Below are 18,452 nucleotides of genomic sequence, written 5' to 3'. Positions count from 1 at the left end.
GATATATTAGATATATTTTTATATCGAAATTATTTACTACAATATGGTATTATATTGGAAATAATTTATAATATTGCCTAAAAATATAAAAATTAATAATTTATAAGTTTTATATTTGGTACATTCCAATGCATCACTGTTTTATACAGTCGGTGGCATGTTCATAGTTATATCGCGCTTTCATTATAGTCAAGCTGAATGATTTGAGGTGTGGGCTGAAAGTTTTGTTGCTGTTAAATATTATTTATCAAATAATTTGGAACGCATATTTATCAAATCAAATATATTAAGCCGACAAGAGATAAAAAGTGAAGATGTGTGAATTAAATTAGAGACTGTGAAAAGAATGCATTGAAGTGAAATGAAAACTATTGCGTGCCGCAGTAAAATACTATTGGTGATAGAAAATTGCAGAAAGGTAAGCAACATAGTGACGACGAATAGCATCGCTATGAAAGTGGTCCAGTGGAGTGCAAAGTATATAAGTATATAAGGATAACAGTTGGACAATTATAAATACGCTTTACAATTATATATGTGTTAATGTGCTGGAAAATAATTAAAAATCAATACGTATGTATGAAATATGCACGCTTCAATGAAGAAATTAAGTTGTGGTTGATATGCTTTTAAAAGAAGTACACAAGAGCGCGATATACGCCTCATAATTAGTCCACCGTCCGCAAAACCTCATTCATAAAGCAAAAACTCTACCTGCCGGTCTGCGAAAAGGGACACTGCAACTGCGCATGATTAGATTTTTCTGCTACTACCATATTACCCACACCACACAAGTATGATACTGCTAGTGACAGCCACTGTAAAGTAATTTGGTGTATCATAATCTTTTGAAGACAGAAATCAGTATGCACACTGCTCCAGTTCAGTTGATTTTCTATGGATTAAGAATAATTGGCTGTCGGCTGGAATAAATGTTTGTGATTTACGGTTTGTGGGTCAGAAATTTATACCGTCTGTTTGAACTTAAAATTGAGCAATTAAATGCAAAAGTAAACATTTTGTGAAACAAGGATTGTTAATGGAATAAGTGAAAATCCTTAAAAACGTACAGAGCTACAAACGCGTGATGCTCTCTATGAAATATATTTATTAAATTAAAATGTCTATTAAATTGTACTTACTGTATGTTAATGGTGTGTGTGCACATCTAAATGAATATATTAAGCGAAAAAATAGCAAAAAAAGAGATTATAAAAAATTATCATTAAAACCGAAATACCAGAATTATTTTAAGCCGATGACGCTTACGTATTTGTTTTGCATAAACACCTGACAAGTTGAGTTCGACGGCTATTAAGAAGCAGGCAAACGTGTAGCAAAAGTCATAAACTACAATAGAAACTTCATAGGGAATTTTTGAATTAATTACTTATTACATTAATTACATTTCGTATCAATATTTAAAGGTACTATGCGTTTATCACTCGTTAGAATGTAAAATCAAGAGCGAAAGATGAAAAAATAATCCGCAAGCGTTTAAACGGCATACAATCATCGAAGCGCGTCGCATAGCATCGTTTTGGATAGCAGCGCTGCGCATCACGACAGCCTCACAGAGAGATCTCTGTTTGTAAACAGTTCAGTTTGCCGCTGTCGCCGTAATTAGAGGAAATGATGTCACCAAGCTATTTTGACTTCTCGCCCATACTAAATACTCCCCTTGTCATTATATTGTGATTTTGCTATTTTTCGGCTGATCAATATTTTGTTTTTGTATGGTATTAAGCACAAACGTGTGTTGAAATTGTGTTTTTCTTTTTGTTTTTGCATTTTAAATTTTTCGTGTGATGAATAATTTTTGGACACACGGCACAATAAAACAACCCAAATATATGAAGTTTTGAAATCAGCAGACGCCTACATGCAAAGTACTGGCACATAAAGATGTGTGCATAGTGCAATGAATGTTCCACTCATGAAATTTTACAACATTCGCAGAGTGGGTAGTTGATGTAGAAGAAAATAATAAATTTACATTTTTACGTCAGAAACTGTTGACTGGCGCTTTCTGGGAAGCTTTACAAGAACGAAATATTAGGAAATATTTTTATAGGAATTTAATATTTGTGTATTATTTTCTAAAATTAAATTTAATTGTAGTATTTGTTTTAGTTACATACATTTGTATGTAGATCTGTGTATTTCAAAATTGTTACTCTCCTTAGTAGTATAATCTTGCCAACCTATCTGTATCAAGGTTTAACTTTTAACCGCTGCCTTGTATACATTTATTTTTCCATGAATAATATTTCTAATTGTCTGTTTTCTAATGCAATTTACACATTTATAAATGTCACAAATCAATATTTGTCCACGGACATATTGCTGCATTTGAATATCAGTGGGTGAATGTTGAAGCATTCGAACAGTTTTAAGGCTGCACTCATCGGCATTCTTTAGTAAAACAATGCACATATGTATGAATATATATATTTAATATGTAACAAATGTACTTGTTTATGTATAATTTTATATTGTATGCATAAGTCCAACATAGTAGATGTTTAATTATACCTTGAATAGGGTAAGTTTGACAAGAAGTGTCCGGAAGTATACGTCGGAGACTATATAAACATACGTATGTATATAAATGATCAACGCGATGAGCTGAGTCGATTTAGCCTTGTCCGTATGTCTGTCCAGCTGTGTATAGACGCGAACTGGTCCTTCAGTTTTTGAGATATCAATCTGAGACTTTGTACACGGACCACTATACGCTGTTATACAAACTGAACGATCAAAATCAAAGTCTTGTATGGCAACTTCTGTATTTGTGAAGTATATTGTAATTTAGGAATCACCAAAGTAAACGTTTAATCTTATTTTATCTGAGCTACAACCAACAATGATTACTTTGACTATATGTTGGATTAAAATAATACATTTAATTTTTTGTATTTTTTTTTCAGTATTCGCTCCACATTAAAGTAACGCAATCGTAATTCAATTAAAGTATTATTTCAATAAAAGCCTTATACCTTGCAACGCCTGAAATGGAACTGGAATCGGGTATAGCTATTCTGCAGGATTTGCGTTTGCAGACATTTGATTCGATACGCTTTGCTTCTTACCGTACGGCCTCTAAATTGCGTTATATACAAAAGTCGACAAATCTACACTTGGTCGATATATGGAATGTAATTGAAGCATTCCGTGAGAATGGTTTGAACACATTGGAGCCACAAAGCGAAGTGAGCGTGGCACGATTAGAGACGCTTGTTTCATCACTCTATCATAACCTCAATAAACGTCTTCCAACGGCCCAGCAAGTTCCCGTTGATTCGAAGGCTGGCCTCTTGCTCAATTGGCTGTTAGCAGCGTATACAAGGTAGGTAGCGTAGATTTTTATAGAGAATATATTGTAACGTTTTTATTTATATAATAATTATTATTTTTCTATATTTTGCAGCGATAATTCTGGAAAAATTCGCGTATTCTCTATCAAGGTGGCTTTGGCGACTATGTGCTCCGGAAAATTGGTGGATAAATTGAGATGTGAGTTCTGGTGCCACTGAACTAAGAAAATATTATTTTTATTTAATTTTAAGTCATACAAACTATAATATTTAATAATATACTCCATTTCTATCAATAATATGTATTTATCTCTTTTTTTTTTTAGATATTTTTTCACAAATATCTGATGGCGCTGGTCAATTGGTACCTTGGAAATTGGGTGAATTTCTACGTGAAGTATTGGCTTTGCCTGCGGCTGTTTATGAATCTCCTACATTCCATTATAAAGACGGCTTGGAGGAGGAAATATTTCCAGCTGAGAATAAGGTCACAGTAAATGATTTCATGGCAACACTTATGTCTGAACCGGGCCCATCGTGCCTTGTTTGGTTGCCGCTGCTGCATCGTTTGGCCACTGTTGAGACAATTGTACATCCGACCATCTGTTCGGTATGTCATAAGGAGAACTTTACGGGATTTCGTTATCGTTGTCAGCGGTGCCACGCCTACCAATTATGTCAAGAGTGTTTTTGGCACGGCAAGACATCACTGAATCATCAGAATGATCACGAAGTCAAAGAATATTCGAGTTATAAATCGCCCAGTAAACAGATCGGCCATTCGTTGCGCAAGAGCTTCCGATGTGTGCCCGAGAAGACGACACAAGTGTTGCCACGATTCCCCGAACATCCCGAAAAGACTTTGAACCTCTCGCATATTGTACCACCATCACCCCTACCATCCCACAATGGTTTCACCGATCCGCCACTATTGCATGGCGGTGTGCCCGGTGGCGCACATAGCGGTGGCCTGTTGTACGATCGCTCCAGTACGTTAGATTCACGTGCAACTGGACGCAGTCTCGACAGTGCCACCGGTGCTAGCATGTCACGCATGGCCACCGCTTCGGCCAATGATGAGGAGCATCGTTTGATTGCACGCTATGCCGCACGTCTTGCCCAGGAAAATCGTGCTGTGAGTAGGAGATTTATAAATATACATGTTTTTACTTAAATAATTTTATTGCTACTTTTAATTTGCAGCCGGTCAATGCTGGTAATGTTGATAATGCCAGTAGTATCGGCTCGGATAATTCGCGTGCGCAACGCGAACTAATCGCTCAACTGGAATCCAAAAATAAGGAGATAATGCGTGAAATAGCCAGACTTCGTCGTCAGCAAGAAGTTGAGCAAATCACACCAGAAAATCCGGCGCTTATAAATGAGTTACGCGCATTACGTCAACGCAAGGGCGAGCTGGAAGGTCATTTGGGCGCATTGCAAGACTCGCGTCGTCAACTAATGGAACAATTGGAAGGACTCATGCGTATGCTAAAGAATCAGCAAACTACTTCACCTCGCTCCACACCCAATTCCAGTCCACGTTCGGGCAAATCACCACCCATGCCCGGTGGCATGGGTGTTGTAAATGCAATTGGTGGCGGTGCTAATTCACTTAATATTGCTGCAATGCATTCGCAACAAGGCCAAGCATCGGCACATTCTTTAATTGGTATAGCAGGCGCCGGTGGTGGAGGAGGCGGAGGCGGCCGTCCAACGCAGCAACAATTGCTGCAGGCACAACAGACTGGCGCGTTACAGGGTTCACAACAACAACAGCCATTTAATACAAGCCAACTGGAGCAATTGAATCAAATAAGCAATGAAGTGCGTTCAGCATTTGCAGGCAACACAAGCTCAAGTAAGTGCATACACTACAACCATAATGAAATCGTTAGCGATAAAATATGTTTTTATGCTATTACCCATGTTAAGTTCTAAAGAGCAGGGATGGCGGTAAGAAAATACCTTAAACATAAAAAATTTAAAAAAGCAATAAATGTCAAATTGATTACATAGTATTTTATTGCCCAGAACAGGGTAAATTAATGGGGTATTCTAGTCTAGAGACATGAATTTTAGGTATTTTTTAAAGTGTCGTAAAAAAGCAATCCATATTTTTACTATCGTTTTTTTTTATCAGTTATTAATGGTACAAGACTACAGAAAAAATTTAAAAATTAAAAAAACTGGCATTTGATCAAGTGGGGGGTCTAAAAAATTGGCACATGAGCATACCTATGATTTCAACACTCCTAGTCATCTGAAATGAAAAAAAAGATTATCAACTGCAATGATATCGCAATTGTATGAACTAGCGATAAGTAAAAAATTTTTTTTTGACAAAATGGCGACTGTTTGTAAAAAAAAGAACGATTTTTTTTACCATTTTTATTAATTTCTCGTATTTTTTAAAAACAGTAAAAATTTGGGGATGAGGCTAGTTCGTACTCGAGCGAGGTATATAAAGAAGTTTCTCTGAAATTTTCAAGTAAATCGGTACAGTAGAACTCGAGAAATCGCGGGTATCGTATGGAAAAAGTCTGGTCTGAGAAAAACGCATTTAAAGTTTTTTTTTAGATTAGACCCAGCCGAACCAGTTTGGAGGCCGGGTCAGTAAAATGTCTATATGTCTCCGATGATAATTTAAATTTTCAAAAATCCGCTCGTAGGCATATTCTTAAATAGTTAAACTTTGAAAACATGAATAAAAAAAATCGATTTTTTTGAAATTCTACACTAGAATACCCCCTTAAGTTTGCCACGAAGTTTGTAACACCCAGGAGAAACATTAATGGCCCTATAAAGTATATATATATTAATATATATATCATCTGTGTGACGAGCTGAGTTGATTTAGCCATGTCCGTCTGTCTGTATATACGCGAAGTTTGAGTTTTTGTGATATCGATCTAAAATTTTGTAGACGAACTTTTTTCTCCAAGAAACTGCTCATATATTGAAACCGCCGATATCGGGCCACTACGTGAAATAGCTCCCATACAAACTCATCGACTAAAATCAAGTCCTTGTATGGAAAACTTTTTTATATGACAAGATATCGTAACTTGGTATAAATTTGTGTCCAAGATAATGCTACAATATCCGTACAATTTTTTTTAGATCGGAGCACTATAGCTGCAATACAAATATTATTTACAAGAAATGCACCTGTAAAGGGTATATTAGCAATGTAGCCAAAGTAAACATTTTTCTTGTTTTTTTTTTTTAATTTTTTAATTCACAATATCTACGAAATAAAAGCTTTACTTTAAGCGTACAGCAACAAATTTTAACTGTGTGAAATGAATTTTATTATTATGTCAAAATTATCAAAAGTGTAAAGTAATTGTGTAGATATTTGTGTTCCTCGAAAGCTGTCAATGTCACCCGCCAATCGTCTAAGTTTTATTAATCAATCAATTCTATTGAAAATGAAGTAAGAAATGTTATTGTTGTAGTAATTTCTTTTTAAGTGTATGTGTTTGGCTACTTGTATATATATATGTTATAGAAGTTTTTTTGTGGTTTTTTCTTGAACTGTTGATCAAACACCCACAAACATTATGCATTTTTACAGTTCCAGTACAGTATTAATCTCTCAAAAATGTGTGTATTAATTTTATATTTGGAAAGAAAGTATTTATTTTCTCATACTGAATGTTTTAGCGGTTTTTCTAATATACATCCATCTAATACTATCTGATCAAAAACAAAAAAAGTGACGGTGAGCCAAATCTGGTGAATTCGGTTGCTGAGGTTGACTCTCGTTTCGTGTTTGTCCAAAGAGTCAGTCACAATCATCGTAAAATGTATGGAAAATCCATTTTCTGCCCACAAATCTAGTCGCTTAGTAGTATTCATTATTGACCGTTTGACCTTGTGGAACGAATTCATGGTGAGCATCACCTTGATTTTTGATTGACTTTGGCGTGGTTCATTTTTGGAGCGCCATTCGCTAAATTGTTGGTGAGCTTCGACGTCATAACGACATAAACCCACGTCTCGTCACCAGTAATGAGGAGTTTGGTGAATGTAGGGTTCTCAACTACGTTGTAAAATATCTCTTTTGCGACCTCTATTCGACGTAATTTTTGCAAAGATTCAGGTCTTTTGGTCTTCATACCCAAAACAATAACCCAAATGTGTTTAGTCGATCCAAAAGTGATTTTGAGATCCTCTGCTATCTCTTTGATGCTAACACGACCATTTTCCAGCTCTGTTACTTTAACTTATTCGATGTTATCGTCATTAACAGCGACGAATGAATGTCTCGCATGAGACACGATGTCTTCACGATCTTCATAGAAAGCTATGTACCATTCAAATACTTGTGTTCGTTATAAAGTTTCTGCAACATTTTCAACATTCCGTAACTGTAATTTCATACGAAACACAAAATGTCCAGTGAAGCCGTTGTAAAGTTTTTCCATGCTAAAGATCGGCAGACAAACCTTTCGCGTCGTAAACAGACAGCTATCAAACATATCTTAATTGACATATTGGGTTCAAATTTCTAACAAACATAAAAAAGATCTTCGGAATTTTTTGTTTTTTTATCAATTTGGTTTTTATGGACCCTTCCGTGTCAAATTTGTTTAGATACATATAACAAGTCAACAAATATATTGACCCATATTTCAGAGCCTACGCTAGCTCTCATTAATATTTTTCATGTAACAAAACTAATATTTATCTCTATATTCAACTTTTTAAAATCGACTTTGTAAATTTGGTTTTTGAAAAAAATGGACTTGACTTTCAAGGTTCTTGGTTTCACACTAAAAGTTGTCTCAGAAAAACTATAAGCAGTTTTCAATTATGTGCCGCATCATTATTTGTTATTATTTATTTGCTTGATTATGCCAGTCTATGTGATTTATGCCAGTTGTGGTTCGATTCGCTACTCGTCAAGATATGGCAAAAGGAAAATTCTTAAACTACTTTTTATTACATTGTATAAATATCACATGGTACTCGTTTAGTAAATGTTAATCATATTTATGTTTTATTGTCACCTAATCTGCATGTGTTTTGCGCATATACTTGTATATACATATACATATATAATATATGTGCGCACACGACTATCGCATCCCACCGACGGCGCCTCGCAGCCTTTATGCTTAATCCCATGGCTGAGATAAATGACGCTGCTGATAATATAACATCGGCACTTTCGAATTTGGTAAACGATTTGAATGCAGGTAAATGCCATCTAAACCCACATATCCATACATACATACAGTTAGACTTCAGTACCTAACCACTGGCAGTGAATGATCCATGTGCACTTGTAGGCGCGTAAATGTAAACAAGTCATCATCAGTAATTTATTAGCTGCGATTTTTGTTTCATCGATACTTAGCTAACTTGTCAGCTTATCAGCGTTGCCATCTACACAAACCAACACCGCACATATTTATGTCTGTCGCAGTGACTTGTCAACTGGTTAGCTCACAAAAGCCACTCATTTAATTTGCTTCACGCACCTATCGAATTCGCATAACCTTTATGGCTAACGAAAATAATAAATAGAATTTCTATGCTTTCGTTCTTAAAATGGGTTGCACACTTTTTCAGGACCAACTGCGCTGCCCGCGCAACCTCGCTTTATTATGCCGCTCGGTAAGTTGTGTAGTTTGGTTTAGTAAGCTTTGGGATAATAAAGGCTATGCCTCGCTACAAGACATAGTTGCGGTGGTTGTTGCTTTGATAAGTTGCTACAATATGTTATATAATACGGTGTAATATTTAAATAATTCAATTTCAAAGATTACATAAAAATATTATAAGTCTTTAATTCGGTTAAAATCGTTGCACAGTGGGAAAAAAATGTATGAAAAGAAATTAAACACATTTTTTCCTTTAATATTACGATAAGTTCGTAAGAGTAAATTCTGTATGTTTTCATAATTTTTGAAGAATATTTAATTAATATGTTTCAAAATAAAAAATAGGAAGAGGTTAACTGCAAACCAGACTTCAATTGTGTTGATTCGACCATAAACATTTTACTAACCGGTCTTACAATAGTCGGGTTTACGTAACCGGAACAAACACAAATTTTAACTGTACACACGGCAGAAATACAATTCCCTTCGAACAGTAACCACATTCTGGGTAACTTCTCTGTGAATACATAATTACGACCTAATCTCAAAATCTTAATATTTCGCTATTCTTAAGAGATACACTTGCCAGTCATGAAAATCATGTGTTTTTGTGAATTTGTTTTTTTGAAGAAGCATTTTATTTAATAAATAAATAAAAAAAATTACATTTACAGAATTTAATGTACTTTAAGGGAGGAGGGTGTTTTGGTCTAGACGCCTTAATTTTAGTAATTTTTCACACTAAGACAAAAAAAAAGAAAAACATTTTTACCACCCATTATTTATATAATTTTTATTCACATTTAAAAAATATAACAGGCTGGTGGAGTGGGGGCTGCAAAAAACTGTGCCTCCTGGTTGACGTGATTTCAACCCTTGTAGTGATCTAAACCAAACAAATAGAAAAGATTCTTCATTAGTAAAGCTGGCGCTGTCGGATTGACCTTTGCCAAAGAAAAAAACCCAAAATCGCGTCGACTTCAAAAAAAATTTTTGCTACCTTTTTTTTGACCTTTTCGAATTTTTTAAAAATGCTTAAAATTATAATTTTCCCAAATCCGAGATAAGTGCGATAGAGAGATGTATCTCAAAGATTTTTATCAAATTTCAACTATTTAAAAAAAAAATGGTTTCGAGAAAAACACATTTAAGGTTTCCTCGTCCAGTCAACCGGTCCAGTTGCCACGATGCTAAAACGGCTATAACTATGGCAATAATTCCAATTTTTTAAAAATCGATTTAGGGGGATATTTTTATATATTTGAAGGTCTTAACTTAAAAATTATGCCAAAAAAAATTGATTTATTTAAAGTTCTAGGCCAGAATACTAACTTAATAATCGGCGATTCATTTGAAGAAATTTTGAATTCCTTTGATCCCTTTGGGAATATCCAGGAAGTCCTTCTAAAAAAGTGACACGCAGTGAGAAACATTTTTCTGTTTAAAATTATCTCAAATCCCCAAAAAAAAAATTTATTACTACTGATGAATTCAAATAATAATCGAAGGAAGTCCAATTTGTTTCTTTTTTTTAAATTTACACTTCAAAGTGGCTTAAAAAATCGAAATTATTTTTAAAAAAATTGTTCCTTCCATCATCATTTGACAAATCTATCTAAGATGGTCCTGCCGTTTGGGAGAAATTTTCCCTACCGACTCTGAAAACAGAGTCAGCATCTTGGACCACCGTCTTCGAATTAATGATCCACTGTGCAGCGAGTAGGAAGAATAGCTACGCATTCATACAAAAATTTATAAATTTCATCAATACTAAACACAATGCATACGCATCCGTTTTAAAGGCAAACAGATGAAAACAGCAATTCTTAGAATTTTCACCAAAACAACTTTTCCTATGCTCTCAACTTTATTTTAGACTACTTTCCTAATAGACGACGTAAAAAGCATTGCAATTGTAAAAATACAAATAACGACTTATAACTTCTTCCATTCTTTACCTAACTCTTTACCGAACTAACTACTACAAATAAACGAAAAAAAAATACAACCACACACATACAAACATACGCGCATCTAAATGTGACCTCGCCTGGCATTTTTTTGCGAATTGTGTCAAACTTTTTGATAAACAACTTCATTTGCAAACAAAATCATAAAAAAATAAAAAACAACATAAAAATACAAAAACAAACCAACAAAAAATAGATATGCGTCACGTTGTGGGTGGTGAATCAACGCCAATCGATGAAGTGATGATTGGCGCATCATCGACGGCGCCGAATGATAATGCAGATGTTGATGAAGAGGAGCGTCGTCTCTTTGAGAATGTCTTCCAAACCGATGAAGAGTACAAATGGTTGGACGAATGCGAACGTCGTACACGCAGTCAGCGTATTATGTGCTACAAACATTATCCTGACTTTTTAATTGACGATGAGCAAGCCGGTTTTCCGGCGCTACACGAAATTGGCGAGACTATCGATGAAATGCAACTGATTATGCATGCGTTGATTATGAAATATAGTATGAGCTTGTGAAGTGTTCCTTTGCCACTGCTAAGAGTTTATTTTTGAAGGTAAAATGTGTAGAAAATGGCCAGAAGTTAGATACATAAATGGTAATGAAATTTAGAAAATATTATTAGTTGAATTATTTAGTATATACGTATGTACATTTGTACATATAGGCGTGTGTATCATACCGTCTATATATGTATGTACATACATCCGTCCTCATAGATCTTTCATCTAAGAGAGTTAAGGAAACCAATTTTAGTTATTAATAATTTTTTATAAATTGGTTCTTTAGAAAAAAAATTTAGTTTATATTTTTAAAATTTTTTTTTTAATTTTATTTTGTAATTTTATTTTTTATTTTGTAATTTTTTTTTAATTTTTTAAATTTTTTTATACCCGGAACTGGGTACATTAAGTTTGTCACGAAATTTTTAACAATCAGAGGGAAACGTCGAAGGCCCTATATGGTACTATTATTATAAGTATTTATTTTACACATTTCAAAAACAAAAATAATTTAATATAAATTAAAGTATTATCAGCAGACAACTTTTTAAGGAACTGTCAGGAACTTCAATTGACAATAAAATAGAAATATACAATTATTATAACTAAAAATATATTAGGTCAAGTAAAAAGTTCGTTCGGTTTTTATCTAAGAGATGGCGTTATTGTCCATAGTACTCGTGTTACGTGTCGCATCATGTCATACTATACGGTTGAAATTTTGTTGCAAAACGTCCCCATATCTTTTTTTTACCACCTCCGTGTTCGATCGTGTTAGTTAGTTGTATATCGGGGACTCATTTCAGCATTCTTTGGACATCGAACCCAAAATTTTCTTTCGTTACCTTACATATTTATTAAACAAAAGCACACTTTTGTTTAATTTAAACACAAAGATAACAGTAAAATGTAACAAAGCTATCATCATGGTGTTTTAAAAGATAAATATTGTAGAAATCGATTACAGGCAAAACGAATCGGAAATCTATCCGACAAATAATACAGATTGTTAATTATTTCGAAACCATCAATTTGATTCTAGTCTGTCATTCAGTGCAGTCAGTAACTATGTATAAAGGATCAACGTGACAAGCTGTGGCGATTTAGTCATGTTCGTATGGCTCTCTGTCAATCTGTCTGTCCTTCTGTTTTTTACGCGAACTAGTCCCACAGTTTTAGGGAAACCGATCTGAAATATTGCACTTGTCTTTTTCTCCTCAAACAACTGCTCATTTGTCGGAACAACTAACTATGATATTGATATGACTATTTAGCATATAGCTGTCACACATACTGATCGATTAAAATCAAGTTCTTGTATGAAAAACTATTTTTTATTTGACAAGAAATTTGGTAGGACTATTCCAAGACAACGATACAATCTCTGAACAAATTGTTCAGATCGGATGACTATAGCATATATGTACATACGTATGTATGTACGTTGCCATACAAACTGATCGATCAAAACCAAGTCCTTGTATGTAAAACTTTTTTATTTGACAAGAAAACTTTATGAAATTGGCTCATAGCTGTCATACAAACTGACCGCTCAAAATCATGACAAAGATCTTTTTATAGACTTTTATGCTATAAGAAATGCACATGTGAGGAATATTATAGCTTCAGTGCAGCCGAAGTTAACTTATTTTTTTGTTTTTATAAGTCGGCTCTTTAGTAAAAATTTTGTTTCTTTGTTTTTACTTTTATACATTATTATTATATATTTTTTTAAATTTTTTTATTTTTTGTTTTTATTTATAATTTGTATCTTTTTTTAAATATATTCTTAAAGTTTTTTTTTTAATATTTTTTTTTTAATATATTTTTATTTTATTTTTTTTTTGTATGTTTAATTTTTTTAATGAAATTTTAATGCCTTTTGTTTACCATTATAACTGGTAGGTTGCTAAAAATCAAATAAATTTAACATATTCATGATTACATGTGCTACGCACACATACATTTACGTGTAAGTAAGTTCTTGCATCAAAAGCTATTGTGCTACTTATCTCATCGCATAGCAATGAGTGCTCACTGTGATGCTCATAACCACTGCATTTTGCGCTTACTTAGTTTAAGTAGTAATTTGAGTATTATAAGAGTTAATACTTACTAGCGTGATTTGTGTGTTTGATAATGTTTGTCCAGAAAACTTACAAAAGTTTGCTGAATAACAACTCTGTATTATGCATTGCATTATAATCATTATTATTATATAAAAATTTGTCACGAGAACTCATAGAATCATGGCTATAAACAAAAAAAATCGTAATGCCTTGAAATTTGTATATATTTTAGTTATAATATAGGTATATACTATTTACAGGCATACATATGTACATTAAAGTATATAATCATTGAAATTTCTACAAAATATGGGTATGCTTTGATATTTAAAACGTTGAAGATGAAAAAAAATAGTTTTTTTTATTGCTAATACATTACAAACTTAGTAAAGCTATATAGCTTTAAAATTGTTTACGACGTTTCAATATTTAATGCACTCTTTTACACTCCATTTTACATTACACTGCGATTTTACAGACTTTGATGAATCGCAGACTTATAGCAATGAATGGAACGTTAAGGTAAAGAATTGTCAATGTAAATTAATCAAAAAAAAAAATTATTTTTATTATTTACAATAACCAGCCAAAAAAAAAAAAGATAATTTAAAGGTGTGTCCAAAGAAAACCGAACTTTTTGGATATAGAATAAAATGCACATTATATAATTTTTGCAAGTTATTATTATTTCAAAATAGGTTGCATTAGACTCAATACAACGTTTGGAACGATCAACTAGCGCATGTACCGATTTTTGATGTCGTTTATAGAAATGTTCTTCAGCACCGCGGTTACGGCTGCTTGAATGACTGCAATATCATCATAAAATACTTCTTTCATGTTGGTTTTCAGTTTTGGAAATAGAAGATACAGAGAAAACCTTTTTTCCAACAAAAACTCGTTCACTTTTTTGGTCTTCATTTAATTTATATGGAACAAAACGCGCACAGACATTTCTTTTACTCAAATCGTCAGTTAAAATCTCCAAATAGTTTTTTTTACTTGTATTTAATCCTTCAGCCAACAATTTCGTAGTAAAATTTGCAGCGAAACCAATAATTTTCTTTCAAGCAATTCACTAGCTTTTGGAATACCTGATTGTTATTTAAATCCTCACGACCATCTTTAAATCGTGTAAACCACATATAAACTTGAAAACAACTCAAACAATCATCAGTTTAAAATTTAAAGTTCGGTTATTTTTGGGACACTCTGTATGTATATTAAACTATTAAACAATGTTAAAATAAACCATGTTTCGTCTCCCTTACCATACTAGTTGCAGTCCTCTTGTTCTTTCACCCATTTCTGCTCACAACTCGTTAGGACAACCTGTAAACATGTCTTAGATGCATTTCAGTCAGTCGCTTAATTGAGTCGATTGGCATTTTATTGCCTAATATCGTGCAACCAGATAATTGCCGAAATTAACTGACTGCCTGAAAGGTCTTTTAAATATAAAAAAATCGCAATACTCATACTCGAACTTGTTTTAAATTGCAAAACTAAACCACATATTCATTTAAGTATTCTATTTAAATATTATGAAATAAAAAACTCAAATTATAGTCTAAGCCCTTCATTATGCCTTACGTAGTTAACGCATTAATTGTAAATACGATCATTAGTTGGGTATAAATAATAACAAAATTACTATTGTTAGTATTGTTGTATGAGTTTGTATGTTAAAATGATAAATTTTAATATTTATTGCTACTTTTTCTCGCTCTCTTCCAGACAAATGCGAGTAATCACTGGCAGGAACAGTTTGCCCAATGGCGTTTACAATTTCAAAATGACTAAAAGCCAACAAAGGAATACCAATAATAAAATAATAGTGGCGGCGGAGCGATTACGTTTACATTTTTTAATAAGATTTATTTAAACAACAACAAAGTCTTTACAACTACTTACAAAGGAAGAAAAGTTAAATAAAAAATAAATTAATTAAAATTAAAATAAAATGCTGAAATAAAAATATATTCGTAAATATAATATTACATTATATTACGTGAGGGAACTATTTATTTACTTTAATTTAATTATAAATATGCAAATGTGCGAAGTTGAACATGAATATAATATTAGTATGCTTTTTGAGTGTAATATTTAATTTTTTTTTGTTTTTGATAAACGAATGCTAACTTAATTGCAAGTGGTAACAAGATGTACTTACTTATAACTTATTAGTCTAATCATTGAGCAGTAAAACAAAAAGTAAATACTTGTATTAAATTAAGACATGCTAAAATAAAGACTCATAAATTAATACAACAACTGCATATGTGTATGATGAAGCTATAGTAAAAAAAAAAAAGCAAAAAACCTAAACAAATTGATATTCTAAATTTAAAAGCTTGTATTAATTTTAATTAAGCAAATTTTTAATGCTGAAAATGCAGCAAAGTTGTATGGAAGACGTTTTGAAGGGCTAAAATAGTTGAGATTTGCTTGAAAATGTTTTTGCTTTATTATTTTTTGTTGGTGGCTATTATTATAATTATATGGAAAATTGTATTTTGTTGTTTTTGCTATGAACACCAAGTGTATGTTAGAATAAAATTGTATGTATTTGCAACATTATGCTACAAGTGTAGACGAGATTTTTTTTATGTTTGGCATAAAATGAAAAACATTTATATTTAAGATGTACCAGTGTACTCAAAATTGAATGTAATAAACAAACTATTTACTATTTTATCGATTTTAATTAAATGGTGTTAGTTTTTATAACTTGTATTTAAAGAAGCGTAGCTAAATTTTTGGTTAAAAATATTTCAGAATAAGTATAAAAAAATTTAAATATGAACTGAGTTTTCAAATGTAAGCGCGCCTAAAAGTGTGCTTGCAAATTTTTTAATTTCGTATATTTAGTTGGTTGTGCTAATAATATAGTTTGTTTGCGAATATTGAATAAAATTTTTATAACATGAGGTTTTGAAATTAAATTGTTTTTTCTTTTTTCATTTTAATTTTATATTTATATTTTTTATTTTATCTTTTGTAGTTTTTTATATCATATTAATTTTTGTTGCTTGTTTTTAAATTTTTTATATTATTTTCATTTTTGTTGCTTGTTTATTATTTTTTTTATATTATTTTTATAATTTCATTTATTTTTTAATTATGTTTTTAATATTTAACTATAAATTTTTTTTGTTAATATTTGTTTGGTATTACAATTTTTTTTGAAATATGTTTGTTTTAATATATTTTACATTTTTAAATATTTTTTTCATGTTTTTTTTTTAATTTTGGTTTATAGTGTTTTTGTTAATTTTTTTTTTGCTTTTCTGTTTTTTATATTGGTTTGCTTTTTTACTTTTTTAAATATATTTTTTATAATATTTTTTTATTTCTTTAAATTTTTTTTATTTATATCATATTTATTTAATTTTGTTACTACTACTACTGTTTTATATTTTTTTTTTACGATTTTTTTTTATTTTTATTTTTCTTTTACATTTTTTAATATTTTTGTTACTTTTATAATTAAACCTTTTTTTGATTTTTTTTTTTAATTTTTTTTTGAAAATAATTTAATTTTTTTTGTTTTTGTTAAATAATTTTTTTTCATTTATAGATTGTGATTTTCTATTTCATACAAATGCATGTTTTGTAATTTTTTACGGCAGTTTAAATCAATTCATATGATATACATATGTATATGAAGTGTTTTATACAATGATAAAGCTTTAAAGTCATTTTAAAGTATTTTTTAGAAAATACTTTGATCAAATTTTAACAGTAAATACACAGTGAAACCATAATGTTCTTGTTATGCATATAATTTTTTTAAAGTATTTTTGTTAAAGCTTTACAATTCTTGCCGATTTAATTTAAAAGCAAAACTGAAGTATAGGCATTTGCTAAAATTAAAACAATTTTATAAAAAAAATGTCCACCAACATGTTTCAGGCAAATCTTATTTAGCCGTTCAATACGCCTGCGCAGCTGTAACACACACACATACACACACACAAACACATACAAATGTATTATTATTGTAGCTACCAAAGTTTGCAGTCTACACGGGTCCAAGAAAAAACTTAAAAATTTGTACTTAAAATATGAAACAAACAGGAATAAATATTATATATGTATAAATATAGACTTTTATGGTGTGTAGTATATGCGGGTTCAATATTACAATATTTTACGGCTAATGCTCGTTAAAACAAAAATGGTAAATTATATGAAGAAAAATAAACACTAAAGTTGAAAGTTTTAAAAGCGTTATAACTACATACATACATACATACTACACATAAACTTACATACATACTTATTAAATTTGTGAGCATACAAACAAAAACATATACATACATTCATTAAAATTACGTGCTTATATACATATACATATGTATATATATACATATATAGTATATATAGCACAATAATCCAGTTTTACAAATTAATAAAAATAAAATAACACATAAATGCAAGGGATAAATTAACAACTTTGCATTTGTAAGCGAAAAATAAAAATTAATTTGTTGTTGTTTTCTTTTACCATTTAAATGCAAAAGAGTGTGGGTGAGTAAATTTGCAAATAGGGATAAAAAATTGTTTTATTTGCAATTGAAAATATTTGGTATGCTATGGCTAGGGTACATACATATTTATATTAAGTTTGCCACGAAGTTTGTTACACCTAGCGGGAAACGTCTGTCTGTCCGCCTGTATATACGCGAAATAGTCCCACTACACGTATGTACAGTACATAGCTGCCATAAAAACTGATCAATCAAAATCAAGTCCTTGTATGAAAAACTTTTTTATAATTTAATAAGCAAGCATTTTTCGAAATTTTAATTCTTCTAATTATCTTACCCGTGCTACCTTTATATATGTACATATCTATGTACTTTAGGGCGGGTAAAATACAATCGAATATTTTTTTTCGCTGGTGCTTCTTAAGATAGTCTCTCCAAGTATGAGAGGATATTTGTATCTATCTTATTATCA

At 31.4% G+C, this 18,452-nt stretch overlaps 1 protein-coding gene across 8 annotated transcripts; it reads left to right on the top strand.

Moving 5' to 3' along the window:
- The first annotated feature begins 169 nt into the window (after positions 1-169).
- Positions 170-17,717, top strand: Dyb (Dystrobrevin). Of its 8 annotated transcripts, none has more exons than XM_014236637.3 (10): positions 170-418; positions 2,931-3,349; positions 3,431-3,516; positions 3,644-4,452; positions 4,521-5,178; positions 8,435-8,524; positions 8,901-8,945; positions 11,099-11,468; positions 13,963-14,006; positions 15,222-15,264. In XM_014236637.3, exons 2-8 carry the CDS (start codon positions 3,015-3,017, stop codon positions 11,428-11,430), a joined length of 2,355 nt encoding a protein of 784 aa, XP_014092112.1. In that variant the 5' UTR covers positions 170-418; positions 2,931-3,014; the 3' UTR covers positions 11,431-11,468; positions 13,963-14,006; positions 15,222-15,264. The 8 variants fall into 8 exon arrangements, with proteins under 8 accessions (XP_014092112.1, XP_036231396.1, XP_069963774.1 ...); XM_036375501.2 differs by lacking the exon at positions 170-418 and adding an exon at positions 734-948; XM_070107672.1 differs by lacking the exon at positions 170-418 and adding an exon at positions 2,418-2,438.
- The last annotated feature ends 735 nt before the right edge of the window (positions 17,718-18,452 follow it).

This window comes from Bactrocera oleae, chromosome 4, assembly GCF_042242935.1.
Source record: "Bactrocera oleae isolate idBacOlea1 chromosome 4, idBacOlea1, whole genome shotgun sequence".
NCBI classification, from domain to species: Eukaryota; Metazoa; Arthropoda; class Insecta; order Diptera; family Tephritidae; genus Bactrocera; species Bactrocera oleae.
This window is presented reverse-complemented; position numbering and strand designations above follow the sequence as displayed.